The sequence below is a fragment of the Mastomys coucha genome, unplaced genomic scaffold (assembly GCF_008632895.1).
Source record: "Mastomys coucha isolate ucsf_1 unplaced genomic scaffold, UCSF_Mcou_1 pScaffold19, whole genome shotgun sequence".
Classification (NCBI taxonomy): domain Eukaryota; kingdom Metazoa; phylum Chordata; class Mammalia; order Rodentia; family Muridae; genus Mastomys; species Mastomys coucha.
This window is the reverse complement of record NW_022196901.1, coordinates 9,651,037-9,672,027: the sequence shown is the minus strand read 5'-3', so window position 1 is coordinate 9,672,027 and position 20,991 is coordinate 9,651,037. Positions and strand designations below refer to the sequence as shown.

Genomic DNA, 20,991 nt, shown 5'->3' with positions numbered 1-20,991 from the left:
ATGTGTGTGTGTAAATATGTTTTTGTAACATTTGGACAATGGAACTCTGTGTACAAGAGGGCATTATTCATATGTTCATCAAGGTAGCAATTCTCCTAAAGGGTTATTGTGGAAAAGATACAAAGCTTTGTACTGGAAATGAGAGCTATTGTCCACAATGTGAAATTAAATCTTATATAGATGCCTACAGTGCAAAGTCATCAAGTGTATTTGGAGGAGTTTAGATAGAAGGGAGGCTATTTCAGAGAGAAGCAGAAGGGAAACCCAGTCTGAAGGATAGCAAAGACAAAATGCCTCATTCTTCATTAACCAGTTCTTTCAAAGAAAATCCATTATAATCATATGTAGTTAGTTACCATCATTTGTAGATTCTGATATGTCTACCTGCTGAATTACATTGTAATCCTAACATTAATATCTGAAGCATGTGCTTTTCTTTTTCAGACAAACACAGCAACACAGCAGTAAAAAAGCCAAAGTATGAAATATACACATTTGTAGCTAGATCAGTATAGTGACTCTTCAAATCCTTCAGTCTCTAGTCTAAGTAAGTGTCCATCTCATAGACTATTTAGTATTGGTTTTTCGCTTGTTGTATTAGTAACCTTTTAGATAGTGTTTTGGTGCTTAAAATGTGCTCCAAGTATGATGCCGATGTGCTATAAAGTGTTTCTAAAACTCAAAACAACTGTGACATAATCCACATGTGATATAATATACAGTTGTGTATGACTTAAGCTTCATTCAACCATGACTTATAATGCTATTGATGGTGAGCTCAGTAGTATGTCATCAATGATGTAGAGTATGTTCCTTTAAACAGAAACACACATAAAGTAAGGCTATGAATTGTAAAGATGAAAATATTGTGATCAGAAATTTACAAGATTCTTGTGGACAGAAAAATGAATCAGTATTGATGTACGGGCTTAAATGTGGTATCTGATTCATTAATAACATTTTACAGTATACGTATGTCTACTGATTACAAGTGCATATATATTGTCAAAATTTGTTTTATTCTCTCCATATAATTTCTATTTCTTGGTGGCTTTTTTGTGTGTAATTAACATATTACAGTTAAATGTTGCCTGCTCCTCCTGCCACAGTGTGCACTATTTGAAATGTGTCACTTAGCAACAGTGTTAATAATGTTTATGCAAAATGTGAGTCTTCAGTAGTTGCTCTGGAATTTGCATGTGCAATAAGTATGCTCTTAGGACAGTGGTTGGTTATTGACAACTTTTTTACATGAATATTGACAGTTTCGAACATTCTGACTATGAGATAGAAACACTAGATTTTAAATTATTCTTCACTTCAATTTTCTCTGCATTCAAAACACTCTAGAGGAACCCTCCTGAAACCAGTGTAACAGCGTTTTCTTTGTTTTCAGCTTTGATTGTACATGCTATGTGAGTCTTGGCCTTATTGCTGATTGCATTACCTTGAATATTTGAAGTTCCTCTAGAATGACTTCCTCCATCCACTCTGTTTCTTGGTTGTAAATTGTGATTACTTTCAGCACGATTCCTGTATCTGTGAAAAAGCAAATTCAGCAATAATCAATGTGGAAAGAATAAGGACTCAGACTGCAAACAGAACTGAAATATGATTGCACAAAACACATAATCACTGCCAGTTAAAACTCATGTGACTACTTATACACCAATAACTTTAATTAGCAAAGATCAATTTTTGCATACCTCGCCAAAAGCTTAAATAATATACATATATTTTTTCAAATAATCAGGTCAATACAGTTTAAATAATATACATATATTTTTCAAATAATCAGGTCAATACAAAAACAAAATCATAGGTTCAGAGATCAAACTCTCATATTTCAGAAGTTTCTTTTGTGATGCATCAGGCAAGATGATATTCTCCTCACACCTCCTGCATGTGAAGAACATGTGATAAACTTTCATCTAAGAAAGCCATACACTGTTTTCTACTGATAGTGTTGAACACAGGGTATCATATACTAGGCACATCCACTGCCAGTGAGCTGCATTCCAAGACCTACTTATACTGTGTTCCAAATATATGGTTTTGGGTAATAAAAATTCTACATATGTTAGTAGCATAGGCCCTAGAAGATTTTTTTCAGCTCCTGATTTCCTTTGATATAAGTTGTTCCTTTAGATGGTTTGCCCGAAATCTTTAACATAAGAGAAACTGTACAGCTCAAAGAATCGAGAAAATACATGTAGCCATATACATTTGAAAGGATGGGCTAGGGAAATTTCTCAGTGTGGGAACTGCTTGCCATGGATTCTTGAGGATGTGGGTTCAACCTCAACAGCCCTATAACAACCTGGACACAGCCACATGCCTTTAATCTTTGCACTAGGCATGTGAAGACAGCAGCATCTGCAGCTTTCCGGCCAGCCAAGTCTGCCCCATCGAGTGAAGACCAGTAAACCATGACCATCTGCTCAGCTTCCATAGCTGCCTGCCGTTTTATAAAACAGCATTTCTTGTTTAGATTCATTTTATGTTTTATTATTCCTGATATGTCATTTGTTCAATCTGCCTAAAAATGTAATAAGAAATAAATTTACCCATATATATAACTAGTTATGGGTAAAAAATAATGGTTCATAAAATATATTAGGCTTTTGGAAGTATTAATCCACAAAATTTAGTGAGACTTCATATGTAGAATTTGTCAATTCCTATATATGCGCTAATAAAACTATTTTATAATTAACCTGATAACAAAGGAATAAAAATCACATTTGAAAATTAAGCACATATTAGAATACATATGACATCAGATAATAAGCAAAAATAAAAGTTGATTTATTCATCTGGAAGCAGTGACTTTGCAATAATCACCATAATATTATATTAGAGCTCATGCCTGATAATTATTGGGGAAAATCTACTATTTATTAGTTTTTCCAATTTCCTTGTCTGTAATAGTTTAATTTTGTTTTTAGAATACTGTGTCCCAATGTGACAATATCAATGAGTTAAATATGATGTAGAAGATATTTCCTGAATGTTCTAAATGAGCTTTGATAAATCAAATGAGAAAAATAGCTTTTGAGTAGTTAGATATATGTTCTGCTTTCTAAGTTATTTAAAATAAAACACTTAAATTACTTTAATCACACTTCAGACTTGCTTTTGGAACCCTCTTCCCTTTTTTTAGTAATCAGAAACCACCATGTGAGAACTAACAATCAGGTAATTTTAGTTTTTTTTACAGCTGATAATATTGAACTGTCAGAGAATATTATTAACCTTATCGGCAGTAATAAAATACAGCCTACACTGTGGGTCTATTAAATTTAGTTTAACGTTTCTTTGCTTAAATCTTTACTTTTTAAAAATAATAGGCAGTGGCCTGGTGCAACATGAGCAGCAGGTCTTAGCAATACATTGTCTTTTAGGCAAAGTCTTATTTGACATCTGACAGAGCAGAGCCCCTAAGAATGCTGCATAAGGTCGTTGCTGTGGTCAGTGCAGTGTTACAGAAAGAGAAAAGGATTTTTAAAATTAAGGTACCATGCAGATTGTGTTCCTCAGAACTCAACAATTTGCAATTTCCTTCCCATACATAAGACTAATATGATGGGAATTAGTTGAAGGTATGAATTCATTTAGTAATTTCATGTGTATCAGTGTGCAAATGGGCCAGTGGGACAACATGACATGTGCTGATTAGTACAGATTTGTAGCAGAATTTTCCCCCAATTAATTTAAATATCATTACAACAAGAATCCTGTGATTGGACAGGGAGAAGGGAGGCAGCAGTGAGAGTTTGAGCAGGCAGGGGCAGAAGGAGAGGAGAGAAGACTAGGAATGAAGATGGAGGAAGAGAAAGACGATCCAGATTCCACATGGCTTTAAATAGCCACAGGTAGCTATAAATATCATAAAAGGATAGAATAATTGCGATAACTTGTCTAATCTAGGTGGGCAGCTTGTATCATTAGCAATTGGCTCTGAAATTATTGTATAGGCATCTTGTGAATTGAGAATTTGTTGATATATAAATCTGACTGATTAATTATAAGCTAAGAGCTTTGATTTACTGGGTTAAGGGGAATTGGTGAGCACTAGCCACAGGGGGTAGATGGCTGGGAACACGCAAGCAGCTCTGAGGTCAGAGAACCAGAACTGGAAGACCACAGCCTGGGGCTAGCCTAGAGGAGGCGAGACTGCCAGGGCAGAGAATAGCTGAGTATAGCGCAGGTTGGTGCAGTTTTGTTTTTTTAATATTTCCCACAACACGCATTGTCTGACGGTGAATTGTAACATATCAATGCTTTCTTAGGATGGACTTTACCTGTCCCAATAAATAAAACGTCATACTGCCCGTCCTCCGCTTCCACGCGATCCACTGCTAGTTGCCTCAGGTTATATTTTCCATCTGTTTTTACTAGTATTGGTTTTTTATGAACAGGTTTTATGGGCTGATACATTAGTGGATGCATCCTTGCGAATCGGATGGCGTCGTCGGGGTAGTCTTTGGTGGTTCCATACTTGCCTCCATTCACTTTGCTAGCACACTGAAATACACATGGGTTAATACGGTTTTGTTTTGTTTTGTTTTGTTTTCTTTAACACCCAGAAAGCAGACATGTGACCGCCAACAACAAGAATTACACAAGCCAACCAGTCTCCCACAATGAACAGTGCATTCAGTAGTGTACAGGTGCCCTATGTCTTTTGTTGTTGAAATGGATTCAGTCTTAAAATTTCAAAAGATACCTAAGTTATCTTTAAAATGCATCATTGAAAAGACATGGAGAACATTGAGTTCCATAGAATGGAAAATATATACAGTACAGGAAAATTTGTGGATGGCAAATGAATGCAAAAATATGAATGAGCAAAATATTTTTATGGTTTTAAATTTTGTTTCTTATTTGAAGTCAAATTATAGACTGAAGAGACCATCATTTGCTGTATTGTGTGGTTTAGTTGTAGAGTACTTGAATATGTGGAGCCCTGGATTCATTATATTCATATAAAGCAGCACAAAAAAAAAGAGAGAAAAGAAAACGGAAAGAGAATAGAAAAAGAAAGAAAAATGAAAAGAAAAGAGGAAATGAGTAAGGAAGGACCAACCATACACCAAAAAACACGACTATTGGTAATAAATGATAATGTTTAAAGTTTTAAAGATCTACAACAAGATCATAGCTTAGCAAGGTGTGCACCAGCTCTGAGGAGCTGAGGGGTGGAGGATCCCATGGCTAAACCAGTCTGAGCTACAAAGTGAGACTTTGCCTTTAAAAATAAATGAATGAATGAATAAACTGACTATAATTGTACGAAATAGGTTTCTTATTACTGAAATTTTTGTGGTCATGTGGTGATGTTTCTGCTTTCTAACTCGGAATTCTAGCATTTTAGTACGGAGTTATTTCAATTCCATCACCACTAACTAAGAAGACAAACTCTTTGCCTTGTGCTGACATCTGCATGACTTTGTATTATTTCATACATATTTGAAACTGACAAAAAGAAACCAGTTACATGCTCTTACATGTTGCCATGCTAAAACATACAAGTCCGTAGCATCCTGAGGAGTACTGCTTGGAGCACTCACGCTGATCTTTGCTTGCCAACAACTGCTTCTCACTTTCACATGTGTCCCTCCAGAATCAGCATAGCATAAGAATACCTTGGGTTTTTTCTAATTTAATGTATAAATGCAGTAGTTAAGTAACCAGGTTCCATATAGGGGACATTTATAATTGTTTGTTTTTAAAAATCAGTCCATATGCCTGAATTTGGCATGAATTGTGCACTTGCTTGCAGTTGCACAATGAGTTATTGGAAACATTTTGGTCTACCTTGGAAGAAGTTCAACAACCAATCACTTCCTCCAACCTTTTCTAAGGCCATGTGGTTTCAAGAAGCATTTTCAGCTAAGCCACAGGACTGGGGCTCCCCATTTAAATTGCAATTTCAAGCAATAAAGTGAAATAAAATATACTTTATGTCTTACTGGGAGTAATCATTTTAAGTCAGTGAAGGTGATTATCATGATAAAGCTTTACACTTGCTAATGGAGGTGAGGTTTGCTGTCATTCGGAGCTTTGGCTCTACAAAAATGGTTTCTCTATGAGTTTGTGGCAATCATGGAATCAGCATAGACTCTCAATCTCACCAGCTGCTTGCTAAAGTGAAGATATGGACCTGCTTGACAAGCTAAATGTTTGCACACTGTGACTCACATAAAATACACCATGGTGGACCGTTTTCCAACCTAGTTGCCTATGTGATCCATGATCTAAATCTATATCATCATCTTCATTATTTAGAGTTTTAGACATGTCCTAGTAAAAAAGTGCAGAAATTGATATAAATATTTGGAGCTTTGGTAGAAAGATTAAAGAGACAAAGGACAGAACAACTAATGAGCAAGTCTGTCCTGGGGAATCCAGAACTGCATACAGATATTAAAATAGTAAAACTGAAAAGGATTTTTTTGTTTTAAAGTGATATGTGGTACTAATTATCCTCTCAAGTCTCAAAGAAAACTATACTATTCCTATTTTATTGAATATTTCCATGCTTACCAGAACCCCTAAAACTGAAAATTCAGTTGCTGCTATTGAACTGGGGTATATGTGGGGACATACTTTATAATGCTGCTAAGATGTAGTCACTAAAGATTATGTCCCTTGCATTAAATAATTAGCATAAAATTCAACATGCATTGTTAGCTCTTTACTGTTGGAACATTCCTCTAGAAATTCTTAAGCACTTTAACTGCAAAGTAAGACAGAATACATGAAACGAAGCCTTCAAACATAAGAACAGTGTGTTAACTTACACACTGTTACACTTACAGAGCCAGGCCTTGGGTAGGGGACTCTTCCTTCATACAGTGACCAGTGGTATTCAGGGCCTTCTTTATGAGCATATGGGCCATTAAAGGCTTCCCGGATACTTGACATGTGATACACACATATAGCATGTCCTCTAAATATATTGCTGAAAATAAAAATTAAGAAATCACTTGGTCAAATACATCAGTAAATAAATAAATATATATATACATTAGCATTAAGTCTTTTGAGTAAAAAGCACTTATAGAATATTCTAGAAATCTTAACTACTTAACTTTAAGTAGTGAGACTGAAAGACTTTATCATTCCTTCATTTCTCACTGTCTAAATGTGTGAATGACATTTTAAGGATAAAATTGTGCATCTTCACTTTGTAATTGTTAAGTCCTATATTGTGTTTTTAAATTTATTTGAATTGTTTTTACTTTATTCTTCCTCTCTCTCTCTCTCTCTCTCTCTCTCTCTCTCTCTCTCTCTCTCTCTCACACACACACACACACACACACACACACACACACAAACACACACATACTTCTTTGGGGATGGCATGGCTACAGTGTATATGCCGAGTCACTGGCATTTTTCAAGAGTCAATTCTTTCCTTCAATCATGTGGGTTCTAAAGATCAAACTCAAGTTGTTAGGCTTGGACACAAGTTCTTTTCCTGATAAGCCATCTTTCCAGCTTCCCTTTGAATGTCCTTTTAGAGATTAATAGCAATTTGAATTTGTCGTTTAAAGAGAGTATTTCTAGTTATCACTTCTTGAATGTAAATAGTGTTCCCTTAATCATCATGCTGTTAATTTTACTACAAATTCTTTTGGATTTTACTAGATTTTCCTGGTGGCCTTTGCCCTACTTTTCAGCATGCTGTTTTGTGATTTGTTCAGTTATGGAAAGATTACATAAAACTTAGATACTTGATATGTATATGCCACAGAGATCAATGATTTTTAAAATGGAAAGTAGCTCTACTTTCAGAGGAATAAGATTAACGTTTAATACAAGTCATTACAAGCATCTGAAATCACATCTAGTGAAAAGTTAGTGCTGTATTACTTGAACAGAGAGCCATCATTTTAAAGAAGTTCACCATTCTGCAGCCTCCACAATATGTGAATTAAAATAAATGATGTTTGTGAAGGGGCTTTAGTAAATGTAAACTCTGTGCAAATGTATTTCCTGCACCCTGGGCCAGCTGTAGAACAGCAGTCATGTTACTGTCTGAGGACATCAATTCACACATTTTATAACACACCTTGAAGCAATTGGAAATGCCTGTGATACTGGCAAAAACTAGACAGTCTCAGCTGAAGTGGCAATAAACCTTTGATCACTATTCTACAAATATCAGCCTTAGTGGCAGGTACAGCTGGGAGCTTTTTTCCCCTCTCAGATTTATATATAAATTGAACAAAGTTGAAATCATGGGAGGAAATCATGGCTTTGATTTCTCTGAGTGATCCAATATGCTATTATTTTGGAGATTTGCTTTTAAACTGATCATTTTTTAACCAATGGAAAATATACAGATCATTTCATAGAGTTTATCATTTAAAGAATTATCATGTGATTCAAAAATTATTTTTTGGCGTAAGAAAAGTGAAGTAAAGAGGACTGCTTGTGTACTGTGTTGCCTACCAATATATGATAACTTTTTAAATTTATATCAAAGTGTAGTTATTAGAAAGAACTGTTTTCCATATTAGTCTATGGAAGAAAAGGTCTTGTTACAATGAGATACTTGTTCAAAGAGCTTTTCAATTCAAAGTGATCACTAAAAAACACCTGCTGAAAACCCAAGCAAAAGCCTGGAAAGACCCCAAGTAGGCACCAGGTACAGGCTCGTATTGCAATCTGTAGTTAAGTCATTGGTGATTGAGTACTGAGTAATATCAGTCCCTTTCTACTGAAATACTGAGATATTTTCTTCTTTATTCTTTGCTACTATTTTCCTTTAAATATCACTCAAGAAATTGTGTCTATAACTTCCAACTGAAATCCATTCTAGGAGTATTTATTTCACATATGAATGTATGTGATATATTACTTTATAGTACACTTCCATAGATATATGAAATTCAAAAACGCAAAGGAGAAACATATCTATAAGTTTTAAACTTGAGCAGTGCATTGTCAGAGGGAGAGCGATGGCGAGGGCTTGTCCCGCGTGAGTCTACAGAGGATGAAGACAACAGGCGCAAAGGTGTGAGGACATTCCCGACTCAGGATTACATCTTGGACAAGCATAGCAAGTATTAGTGTTGTGGGATACTTGACCACCCTGGGAATCTGAGATTGTGTTGTTTACTGGAGAAACCTATTTCTAATTGTGATGTGGCTCAGCCTCAGTACACATCTTTTATCCCAAACAATGAAGATAAAGTTAATTTGTAGTTTGCATCCAAGTTTGAAAGTGATGTCTAATTGAGTGGCAAAGTGACAAATCACAGAAAGATTTGCCAGAATAGGATATGCCCAACTGTCTTGAGAACAGAAAGAAAGAGAGGGTACTTAAGAGAGAGCAACCCAGAGAGAGAGAAGGAGAGGGAGTAGTTGTACAGATACAAGTTGCAGAGAGAAAACCAGCTAGACACAGGTGAAGATAGGACAAACCAGAGAATGAGAAAAAGACAGATTGGACCAAATTGCCAAAGTTACTGTGAGGTCAGAGAGAATAATTCAATGAGAAACAGAGAGAAGCCAGATTGAACTAGTCATCTTGGAGAGGATTAAGAACAGCTGACCAGAGATCAGGTCAGGAATGGGTGAGCTTATTCCACAGTAAGGCTGAAAACGTTCTAGGCCTAGATAAGACTGTATAGAGGCTAGAAGGTTCTAGGACTAGGGCTAGGTTAGCAGTTGGAAGCAGTAGCCTCAGAGACAACAATTACATCAGGTGAATAAAAGTTGCTTTTACCTACCACAGCACTGATATAAACTGAAGTGGGAAGGTAGAGTCATTTCCAACAATAACAGTAAATAAAAGACCCAATGCTAAGAACTGCCAATGTAAATCCTGAGACCTGTCAAGGTATTATTTGTCATGGGAAAAATCATAGATTAAAAAAAAAAATGCTCCCAAACTGGAGCTGAACAGTTACTGGAGCACTTTGAAAGCCTAAATGGACTGGAAATTTTCATCTGAGAAATAAATAAGAGAATTACCCTAGACCTACAGCGTACAAGTAATATCTCATAACCTAACCAATCAAAAGTGTCAAATGGTTGCCCATGAGTAATTAAAGGGATTGGGGGTGTGGTTGCATGAGGATGCTAGGATACTACAAACAAATCAATAAGGTCTAGACTGAGATTGTGGCTTTGAAGTTGACAGACAGCTGCAGTTGCGGGGAAAGCAAGAGAAGCTGGTCACTAAAAGGGTGCAGAGGATGGGAATGACAACAGGGTCAGCAGTGTTTCTGAGTCATGTACACCATGAAAGGAACTGCAGTATGATGAATCTTCTTCTAGAGTGTTTTACTATACATTTCTCACCTGGTAGTATTAAACAGTCCAAATATCACTGGATTCTTAGGATCTCTGGTTGGCAGTAAAAACACATCCTCTGAAAGAGTGAAAAACCATTCCATCATATTGGATTTTTAACCTTCGACTCATGCAAAGAAAATGTATTTAAATAAATTAGTTCAGAATTGTAGATTTTTAGGAGCCGATTTTCCATTCTATAGCTGTGGATAGAACAGTGAACCATTGCTTTCCGCTGGGTGACTTAAGCTGAATGACAGCGAAGGACCTAATAGTGCTCCTCTACAGAAGAGGATGAGACTCTTTGTCCTGTAATCCTTCGCCTTAGGAGGTGACTGGATCAAAATGAATAGATACAAATCTTTGGTATAGAGCTCAGATACCATAGGAGACATATCTTTCACCTATGTCTAAGAGAGTGATGGTTACAGAGAAGCATGCACACAGAAGAGTGAAAGGTAGATCCTCCAGTAATTGTTACCTAGTTCATCAAAGTATGTGTCAATTCCATTCATTCCTGGTACTGAGCAAACCAGCCGTGCTTTCAGGAATGTGCTCCATTTATTCACCAGGATTCTCTGCCCTCCCATGTCATTCTGTGAAAAACAAAATGGGCAAATGAGCACTTCAAGGACATTTACTAACCAAGGTTTAATATGGTAAAATGAGCAGATGCTATGGCTCTTTATATTTATATAGGAATATTGAGCAAAATTCTCAGAAAGCAAATAATGCTTTCTCATTTCTCCCTTGTGTTGCCTTATTAATGCAATACTTTTTAAAACAAAGATCGTTTTAAGTTTAGTTTCATCGAGTGCAGGTCTGAGCACTGTGTATGAGGGTGCTCCAGCCAGGAGAGGTCATCGGATCCCCATGGTTGGAGACACCCAGGTGGTCATGAACTGTGGGCCTTGGGTGCTCAGGAGTAAATTGAGCTCCTCTGCAAACGCAGCGAGTGAGTACTCTTAACTGCTAAGCTATTTCTGCAGCCTCTTGGTACAGTACTTTCACTCAATTACTTTCAATATATTGTCTCATTATCATACGTATTAATAAGGTTGTCTTTTCTAGATGGAATGGTAGCTTTTGATGTAGTAACCCTGTCTCAAAAATTTGGATGGATCATTCCTTTTACTTCCCTTGGGAAAGAAAGCTTATGAGGCAAGCTTTCTTACTTGCCTCATAACCTACTCTTTGTAATCCCTACACTTAGGAGTTCAAGATTGTTGTCAGCTGCATATGTTTGTATTTATATATAATGTATGCTATTTTTTACTAAATAATTTCCTAAATGCCAAAGCAACTGCACTTCTTCAAGTTTTGTTTCTGTTTTGTATTTTACTCCAGAACTGAGCAACTGAATGGTTCATACCCAGGCATATATAGCCCCAAAAGATGGTGATCCTAATAACAAAAATGGTTAAATCAAATTTAAAAATAGAGTGGAATTGGGCCAACATGATGGCTCCAAAAGTTAAGAGATCTGCAACAAAGCCAGAGGATCGGAATTCAATCCCCAGTGCCCAAATGATGGCATGTGAGAAGAGAACTTTATCACCCATGCATATGCTATGGCAAGCATAAGCAATAATATACACAGAGACATATATGAACACAAGCAAACTAATAAATATATATATATAGCATTTTTAAAAATAGAACAAGCTTTTATTTGGGATTAAATGCTAATTTTAGACTTCTATTTAGCATAGCTTTGAAACTGAGGAAACTTATCAAAGTTAAGCCTGTTTTACAGTGAAACTTTCATTAGCAGTGGAGTTATTATAGATATAACAGTAACCTTGGTTTAGTATATCCCAAGTTAAGAAAGTCTACAGAATATTACAAGATGTCATGCATTTCTAGTAGAAGACTACAGAGAACACAAAACTGCATGAGTAAGAAAGGGCTGTAGACTGTGGAGGGTTGAGAGACAGGAGACAAATATGATGAAAGCGTGCTGTATGAGACTCTCAAAAGAACCAATGAAATGGTAACACAATGTAAAGCAATATAACAAAGGCCTGGCTGTACAGAGGGAGGTGAGCGAGGTAAACTGAGGTAGTAAGGCACAGTGCCAGGGCTGTGCCAGCCTCACCACGCACAGTCGCCCCACTCGGGTGTAGATTGTGTGAGCGTTGTTCTCCGCCTCCAGCGCCTTCTCAGTAAAGAAGAAGTACATTTTGTTGTCATCTCGGTCTTCATTATCAGGAATCATATATGAACCTACAAATTTTGGCTCTACAGAAAAAGAAACATACAAAAGTAAAAAATTATACATGTAATGGTATAATGACAAAGTCACCCCCATAAATTATTTATCAACTAATTGTCAAAGTTTCTTCCACTAGTGAGAAAATACAAATGATCTTCGAAGTTTTAGATGATTATTGAAACCTAGATCATTATTCTCATTTTATGTGCAAATCAATAGACTTTTAAAATGCAATTGAAATAGAAAACATGACAGTTATAACTTCAGAAAACATTATAATATATGTTGCAAACAAAATATATTTAGTGAAGAAAAGCAGGAAGCATTATGAAAACAATCTATGAATTTCTTCTCAATCTATATAAAGTAAATGAACATGTAAGCTCCATATTAAAATTTAAAAGTAGCTTGTTATTTATTTTTAATTTATACATAACATCAATAAATCTAATGGATGATCACTTATTTTTAAAGTGAGAAATTTAAAGTTTTGCCTTTATAGGCTACAGAACCTGAGTAGGTGGCTTTGAGTCATATGGTACCAAGAATTTAAAGATAATACATATGCATGCTGAATGGACTTCTGGAAATTATGAATATGCCTAATAGAATCTGGTATCTTCACTCCCAGATACACCAGTATGTGACAAAATATAAAACTCACATATATATGAACACATATGGAATATGTATGTTTATATATGTATAAATTTATATGTAAGCTTATATATGTGTATGCATGCATGTATGTATATGTATATGTATATTTATATATTTCTGGAATTCTGGTTAGGGAGTGGCAAGTGATACTCCTAAAGTTTTATTTATCTCGAAAGTACAGCATGATCCTATTAAAGCAAGTAGGGGGCGCCATCACGGTACCAGCAATGATGCCAATCAATGAGATAGGCAGAAGCTATTAAATGAGTCTCTACTTTTCATATATTCAGCTTATTCATTTCAGTTAACTCTTGATATCTAAGAGTATAATAAACTTACTGCATAATTAGAGTATTTTAAATATAAAGTGATAAACAACATATGTATTTTGGACTCGAGAATATGGTAGTTATAAAGGCTATTTTGAGTTAATATTTTTATTATCAAAATCGCACACTGAGTCACGGACGGTAGACTTGCTTTGCATTCCGATTCCTCACTTCTACCTTTCAGTAGCCGCTCATCGTCATGCTCAGTGCGAATGTGACCTAGCTTCCCCATGCTGCGGAAGATGGCCGAGTCTCTGCCCCAGTAGTCACTGTAGAGTCCAGCAAACAGTTCATTACCTGCAGAGGCGACCCAGGGGTAAACAAGTGAGTGTCTGCCCCGCAATCCGAGGGTGAGGTAGAAGCCACTGTTAGGTTACCAGTTCAACACACGTTCAACGCGAGCTTATCAACAGTAAGTACCGCTTAGGGCAGGAATGAAACAACCACGAAGCTGAAGCTGGGCGGCAAGCCCCGCTTGCCTCTTCGTGCTGAATTCCGGGCACCATTTTCTTTCTGAACCAGAAAAGCAGCCCTCAGTGTTTGGGGAAAAGCGCTTGGGGACACTGGTGAAGGCTGAGGCCTATTTGTGACATTGTCTCCGCTCCTCTTATTTTAGCTAACTTTTCCAACCTCGATACCAACTGTTTTATCGTTATCGTTGTACGGGGATAATGTGTGATTCAGTGAATTCAAGTGCTTCTTACATCAAATCTGATGACTTTAATATGATTTTACAATGATTTTAGTATGATAAGTACAAAGTCTGTGGAAGTGTCTACAATCATCCAGTACGTGGGTGTATAGCTGAGTCAGAGGAGACTGGTAAAAAAGACAGTCAGCCGCTGGCTGACTGACCTTAGCTGCAGCGCGAGGACAAGCTGCAGGGTTAAAACGAGGTCCTGGGATTAGTCAAATGTATGTGGGACCTCGAAAACTCCGCAATGGGTGTTTAGAGAAAGAAATGAAGACATTAACGGCAGCTTAGGAGGAGAGGACGACATTCTTTTCTAAAATAGGAAACATGAGGGCATGACTGGACCTTAGAAATGTTATCACCTATGAGGCATGGGGACTTTGAATGTTTTTCCTTCTCATAACCACAGAGTGTAGTCGGTGTGCATGAGCGGGCCCAGGAGGCCTGTTCTGGGCACGCCTAGTCTCTCTGTCCTGATCTGTCCCAGATGAATGTCTCTGGCAAAGAAGCAAAGAGTCACAGCATATCTCTGGAAATAGGAACTTCATTTAGAATGGTTAAATCATTCCCTTGCTGTGTGCCCAGAACTGTAGCTGGCACTGAAAATAAATACCAAAAAGACGATGCTTCAAAGATACTTTTTTTTTTTCTTACGCTTGGGTATACATACCTATGCGTGTGTGCTGGCATGCACTAGGCTGCAAATGTGTTTGCCAGTATGTAGAAGCCAGAGGTCAAATTTGGGTGGTACTCCTTGTATATCTTATTTTTTCTTGTCTTTCTTTTGTTTTCATCATCATCATCATCATCATCATCATCATCATCATCATCATCATCATCATCATCATTTTCTTCACTACCTGAGACAAGTTCTTTCACTGGGACTTGGGCTCACTGACTCAGCTAGGATGAGCAAACAGTGAGACCTACTGATCTTCCTGTCTGTGCTTCCTAAGCATATTAGTTAAAAGGGCATGCCAGGCTGTGCTGTTTAGATACTGAGGTTCAAACACAAGTTGTCAAACCCGTGCGGAAGCTCTTTACTAAGTCAGCCTCCTCGGCCTCTAGTGATGCTCTTCAAATAACTAAGGACAATGTGTTCCCAAGTGTACACTTGTGATTTAAACAACTTCAAAGTTTGAGAAAGCTCACAATAATCAAGTTTCTAAAATAATGTGTCATTTTTGCTGTAAGACTTGAAACTAATACAAACAATGTTACCACTATGAAAAATTTAACAAGGGGCTGGAGAGATGGCTCAGCAGTCAAGAGCACTGACTGCTTTTCCAGGGGTCCTGAGTTCAATTCCCAGCAACAACAAGGTGGTTCACAACCATCTGTAATGGAATCTGATGCCCTCTTCTGGTGTGTCTGAAGACAGCAAAAGTGTACTCACACACATAAAATAAATAAATCTAAAAAAAAAAATGTAACCAAAAATATTAACTCAATTGTGAAAACTGGAGATACTGCCTACAAACTTGATTTATTACATTTGTTTCAGAGTTTGTGTTGTTGTTTTTTGTCTAACATAAAACTTTACTAAAACTTTTTATTAGGGATGGAAATGGAGAAGAGACTGAGGGGAAAAAAGGTCCAGTGACAGGCCCAAAGAGGGATCCAGCTCAAGGGGAGGTCCCAAGGCCTGACACTATTACTGAGGCTATGGAGCACTCACAAAAAGGAACCTGTCATGACTGCCCTGCGAAAAACCCAACAAGCAGCTGCAACTGCAGCTGCAGATATTTACAGCTAGTCAATGGACAGAATCTGCTAACCCCTGTGGATGAGTTAGGGAAAAGCTGGAAGAAGCTGAGGAGAAGGGCGACCCTGTAGGAGGACCAGCAGTCTCAATTAACCTGGACCCCCAAGATCTCTCAGACACTGAGCCACCAAACAGGCAGCATACACCAGCTGACATGAAGCCACCAACACACATACAGCAGAGGACTGCCAGGTCTGGGTTCATTTAGAGATGATGCACCTAACCCTCAAAAGACTGGAGGCCCCAGGGAGTTTAGAGGTCTGGTTAGGTGGGTGATGGGTACATCCTCATGGAGACAGGGAGTGGGGAGGAGGTATGGTATGTGGAACAGTCTGGTGGTGGATGGGTAAGGGGATAAAATCTGGAATTTAAAAAAAGAAAGAAAAAAGAAGAAAATTCAAATTATCACATGCATTTATATGGTAGAAAGTTTGAAAAGTAGCCAACTGAGGTGTATAAAAGGCAATTTATAAAGATGTTTATTTCCAATAAAAAAATAATTGTTTTGTTATACCAGTGAGAAATAGGCTAGGATTCATAAATCAAACTTGAAGTTTTAAAAGAACTATTTATAAGTATTATTGCAATAAACAAATTTTCGTTATTTTTTAAAATAGCAAATATAAATAAGACCCTTTTGTCTTCAAAACACACAAAACTATATATGAAAACTATATATGAAAAAACTATATATTGTAAAAGTAAATGTAGTCTCACAAAATAATTCACTTTTGCTTGGTTTGGTTATTTATTTTCAGTTTCCTATCTGCATGCTACAGCAAAGCATGTCATTTATTTAAAGATTTAGTTTTAAACTAGGCAAACATAATTTTCAAATGCTATCTTGAAACAGACTAAGTAGAAACGTATACTATGAACTCTAACTTAAATATTTGACCTTTTATTAAGTCTAGATATCACAATTCTGTAGCCAGGACTTTGGTATTTCTAAGAAATTATCCTCTTGGGCTATGTGCAGGTAAATAACCAAAGTCCGTAAGGGTGGGGCAAGCAGTGGACAGAGTAAAAGTCCGTAAGGGTGGGACAAGCGGTGGACAGAGTAAAAGCGGCTCCTGACTGCAGAGAGCTTTCTTCTTAGCAGCCTGCTCTTCATTCTGGACATATATTCACCATCTTGTCAAATTTACTTTTAATATAAGAGCTATTGTCTTTTTCAAAAATGTTACAGCGATGTTTTGCTTTATTTTGGAGGGACAACTGCTACTTTAATGACATGTACTAACTATATAAAAATATTATATATCATATAATATTATATATATCCTATAATGTAGTATATATTATATATTTGTACATATTGTTATATATAATGTAATATATAATATACCATACAACAAATAATATAGCTATATACTGACAAATTATATATTATGTGTATAGTTATTTACATATATAGGTATATATATATATGACACCATTCTATAAACCTCTCCCACTTTTAACTTATCCTACACTTCCCCAACATCCATCTCTCAAATTTATGCTATTTTTGGTAGCTATTTGTTGTTGTATACAAATGTATTCATGTGTGTGTGTGTGTGTGTGTGTGTGTGTGTGTGTGTGTATTTTTATGTGTCTGTCTTCTACAGACCACATTTAACATGGATCATGTGTTCAGAAATATAGGTAGGGTTGAACTCTTGAGCACAGGCAATCAGGAGACCCTACAGAACACCAGATCTCTCTCCCTTGTAGCCATCAATGATTATAGTTTATCCTATAAACTACAGTAATGATCAGCCCACCCAGGTACGCCCAACAAGACAATCCTAGCACTGATGTCTTAGAGTAGCTAACAGCTGTCTCATTAGGCTTGAGAACTGCTCAGCTGGCGGCAGCTCATGCCTGTGACTGTAAGCCTAGGCAGGAGCCCATAGATAGAGATGTCACAGATCTTAGAGAAGAAAACACTATTATCATCTGGTAAATTAACCCCGTATCCAACTGTTTCTATATTCTTAATTGCCACAGATCAGAGCAGCTCTGGTTATCTGGTTATCAGAGAAATGTCTTTCTGCCATGAACAGAGGTTCTTACAGAAATTTATAACTGATCAAAGGACAGACTTCGTGACTCTGAAGTACCAATCCCCACATGCGACATCTACAAAGGATCAGGGAACACTGCAGAAAAGAAAGATCATCAGAGTTAGAGAACCCTGAGAACACCTGTAAAATAAAATCTTCTGCATATGACAGTGGTACTGTGCATCTCTGAACACTCGACAGCTTGGATACGAGTAACTTCCCACGCACACACCAGTAAATATTCCAGCTTGAATAAAGGATGGGCTCACGGGACTTCACTTGAGGATATAATTTTCATAAAGCAAGCAAGAAATGGGAAAACAAGTGAGCAGAATGTCCACAGTCAGCAATCAGAGTGAAAAGTGTCACGTGCATAGTTTGCTCCTCTCGCCCTCAGATCTATATTCAACTTCCTCAAGAAAGCAAGTTTTAATAAGGAGAGAGGTCTGCTGTGTTCGTGTCAAGTATCAACATATGCAAAGTGCGAGGTGTGATAATAAGGACATTAGATTAAAAAAGAATCTATGTTAAAATACAGATCTATTTCTATGAGGACTAGGTCTTTAAAATATTATGATTATTTTCCTTTCCTTCAGTTTCAAAGTTCTGTTTGTCTTGATCAAGGCCAAACAATAACCATATTGGCCAGTAGATGGCAGCGCTATGATAGCAAATAATGTCTTATATAGGCATGCTCCAAGATATACATTTTCATTTTTACCCAATTTCTCTTTTTGTAGTTAGATGAAAGAAAATACTTCATGAAAATTCAAATAACTAAATATAAACTTTTTTAATTTAAACTTCAAAGGAGCTAACCAGGTGCTAAACACCGTAAGCTGTGGAAACAAACAAATGGTTTTGTTTGGCATGTTAGCTGATCCTCAGAAGAAAACGTCTCTGCTTTCATGTCTTATTATCATTGTGGAAAAATAAAACAAAAAACAAAATCAAGCTATAATAGTGGGTCCTGTGTTTGGCAACCCATTCCCTGCCTCCCCCCATACAAACCTTAAAGAAAGATAGTACATTATCAAGAAATATAAATAAATTAGAATTAAGCTTTAGGTATGATTAATAAATAATTAAATGAGAGAAGCTATTCTATGTTATATTAAAGAAAAATGAATACTTAAAGAAAGTAAATATTTTTTTAAAAATCCTTCTTAAAAGTATAAATATTTGGTGTCATCAAAATGTCAAGTCAGTATTTTGTAATTCCTAGAATGAAACAAATGACATCTAAATTAATGTTATTTTCCTTATTTCAAAAAGGAAGTAGATTCATATATGGAGTAAAATGTCTTTTAGTGTTTCAACCAAGTAAAATGTCTTTTAGTTAAACAACCAAGTCTTTAAATTTCTATATCCTCTTAGACCAAGTTTTAACTTATGTCCAATATATTTTGATGTTTTGAATAAAGACAAGTTGATTTTTATGCCAAATGTCGTTTTTAGTTGTTATAGAACTAGATTTGAATGGTAAGTGATGCATTAATATTAGGTAGCTAATTAGTTATACAAGAATATAAGACATGTTTTCAGTGCATTTTGACAGGAGGATATAACTTATTATACTCAATACTAATCTCTACACATAGGTAACATTGTGATGGATGTTATTCTGCACTGGAATCAAGCTCAATGTCCAGCTCTAAATCTTCAGTTTGACCCTAAGAAACCCGTTTATTGTCTTAACGTACTGGTTACCTGTGAAAACCACTGGGTCTCACCTTGACTCCCTGGGCTACCATGTAAATGGCTGTGGCTCAATTCCTCCACAGGGCCTTTCTTGACTGCTTGGTCCCACCAGCATGAGCACCATGCTTACTTCTAACATACCAACCATCCTGCTGTGTTTCAGGCGGCTCTTTGTGTACTTGAGATTGTACTTTACTAATGGCTGGGTTACTGATGAGGCTAAATGAACAAGTATTGAACCAATGAACACCTTAATAAATTAACAATCCCGTATATCTAAACTTTGCTTTAGCTGTTAAATACTATGAAATATAATAGAAAGTTCTCGATATAAGACTGGATTTATTTTTATGTGAATTTTTTTTTTTTTTTTTTAAGAATTTCACTCATCAATAGAGTAATTAAATAATTTGTCTCTTCGGCTCTATCCTCAAATTCCTCTGTGCCTCTCCTCAAACTCACCAATTATTTTTTAGAATGACTGCAAGAAAAAAAATCAATTGATAAGAGACATTTATATGAATAAAGGAATTCTTGAATTTTTATTTTAATTTTAATAGTAATGAGAATTAAGAACATTAAATATAAATGTTATAACCATGGTAAATATTAATATTATAGAATTAATGATAATTTCATGATTTAAAAGCATGAAGCCTGAAATGCTATTTTATTCTAGCATCTATCCACAATAGTTCAGCCTCAAACCCTTGTTGCTATTACAAGTCTGTGTATATAATAAATTGCAAATTCTAAATTGCAAAAAAAGAGAGAAAATGTGACTATTCTCAATCATATTTAAAACCAAATACACTTTAAAGGTAAAATATGCAATAAACACTTTTCTGTATACCTTTATTCTTATAATGGGATTCTATTTGTAGTTTAGACCTAATGTGCCCTTAGTATTTTAGGAAATTCAATGAGAATTTAGTTAATGGATTGTAAATCCTCTGAATATTTATTTATGATGTAGGAATACATATTTTAATCATCTAGTATGAGCAATTCACAATAGTTATTTGCAACTGTCTTATTTTATTTAACTCAAAGGTTTTTCCTAGTTATCTTATAAATAAGTGCTCTAGGATTCATAATAATGACAAATGCTTCAGCGTTCTGAATAATAAGTGCCCATCCAATACAGGAAGGACAACCCACAAACCACAGGGAACTCAAAAGAAGAAGGAAGACCAAAAAGTGGACATTTCATTCCTTCTTAATAGGGGGAACCAAATACCCACGGAAGGAGTTGCAGAGATTAACTA

At 36.2% G+C, this 20,991-nt stretch overlaps 1 protein-coding gene and 1 long non-coding RNA gene across 5 annotated transcripts in view; one reads left to right on the top strand and one right to left on the bottom strand.

Annotated features, from left to right (window-relative positions):
• Sema3e (semaphorin 3E) overlaps positions 1–20,991 on the bottom strand; it is a 233,450-nt gene that overhangs the window by 25,367 nt on the left and 187,092 nt on the right. For all 4 annotated transcript variants that reach the window (XM_031380019.1, XM_031380021.1, XM_031380020.1 and 1 more), the window contains 7 exons: positions 13,693–13,812; positions 12,410–12,552; positions 10,793–10,907; positions 10,321–10,390; positions 6,823–6,967; positions 4,305–4,527; positions 1,448–1,539 (listed from right to left, as the gene is read on the bottom strand). In XM_031380019.1, coding sequence (XP_031235879.1) covers positions 1,448–1,539; positions 4,305–4,527; positions 6,823–6,967; positions 10,321–10,390; positions 10,793–10,907; positions 12,410–12,552; positions 13,693–13,812 — 908 coding nt within the window. The remainder of the gene's footprint in view (positions 1–1,447; positions 1,540–4,304; positions 4,528–6,822; positions 6,968–10,320; positions 10,391–10,792; positions 10,908–12,409; positions 12,553–13,692; positions 13,813–20,991) is intronic.
• On the top strand, positions 13,705–18,190 carry LOC116097485. Its single transcript, XR_004121445.1, has 2 exons — positions 13,705–13,927; positions 17,967–18,190. It is a non-coding gene; the product is annotated as an uncharacterized LOC116097485 (long non-coding RNA).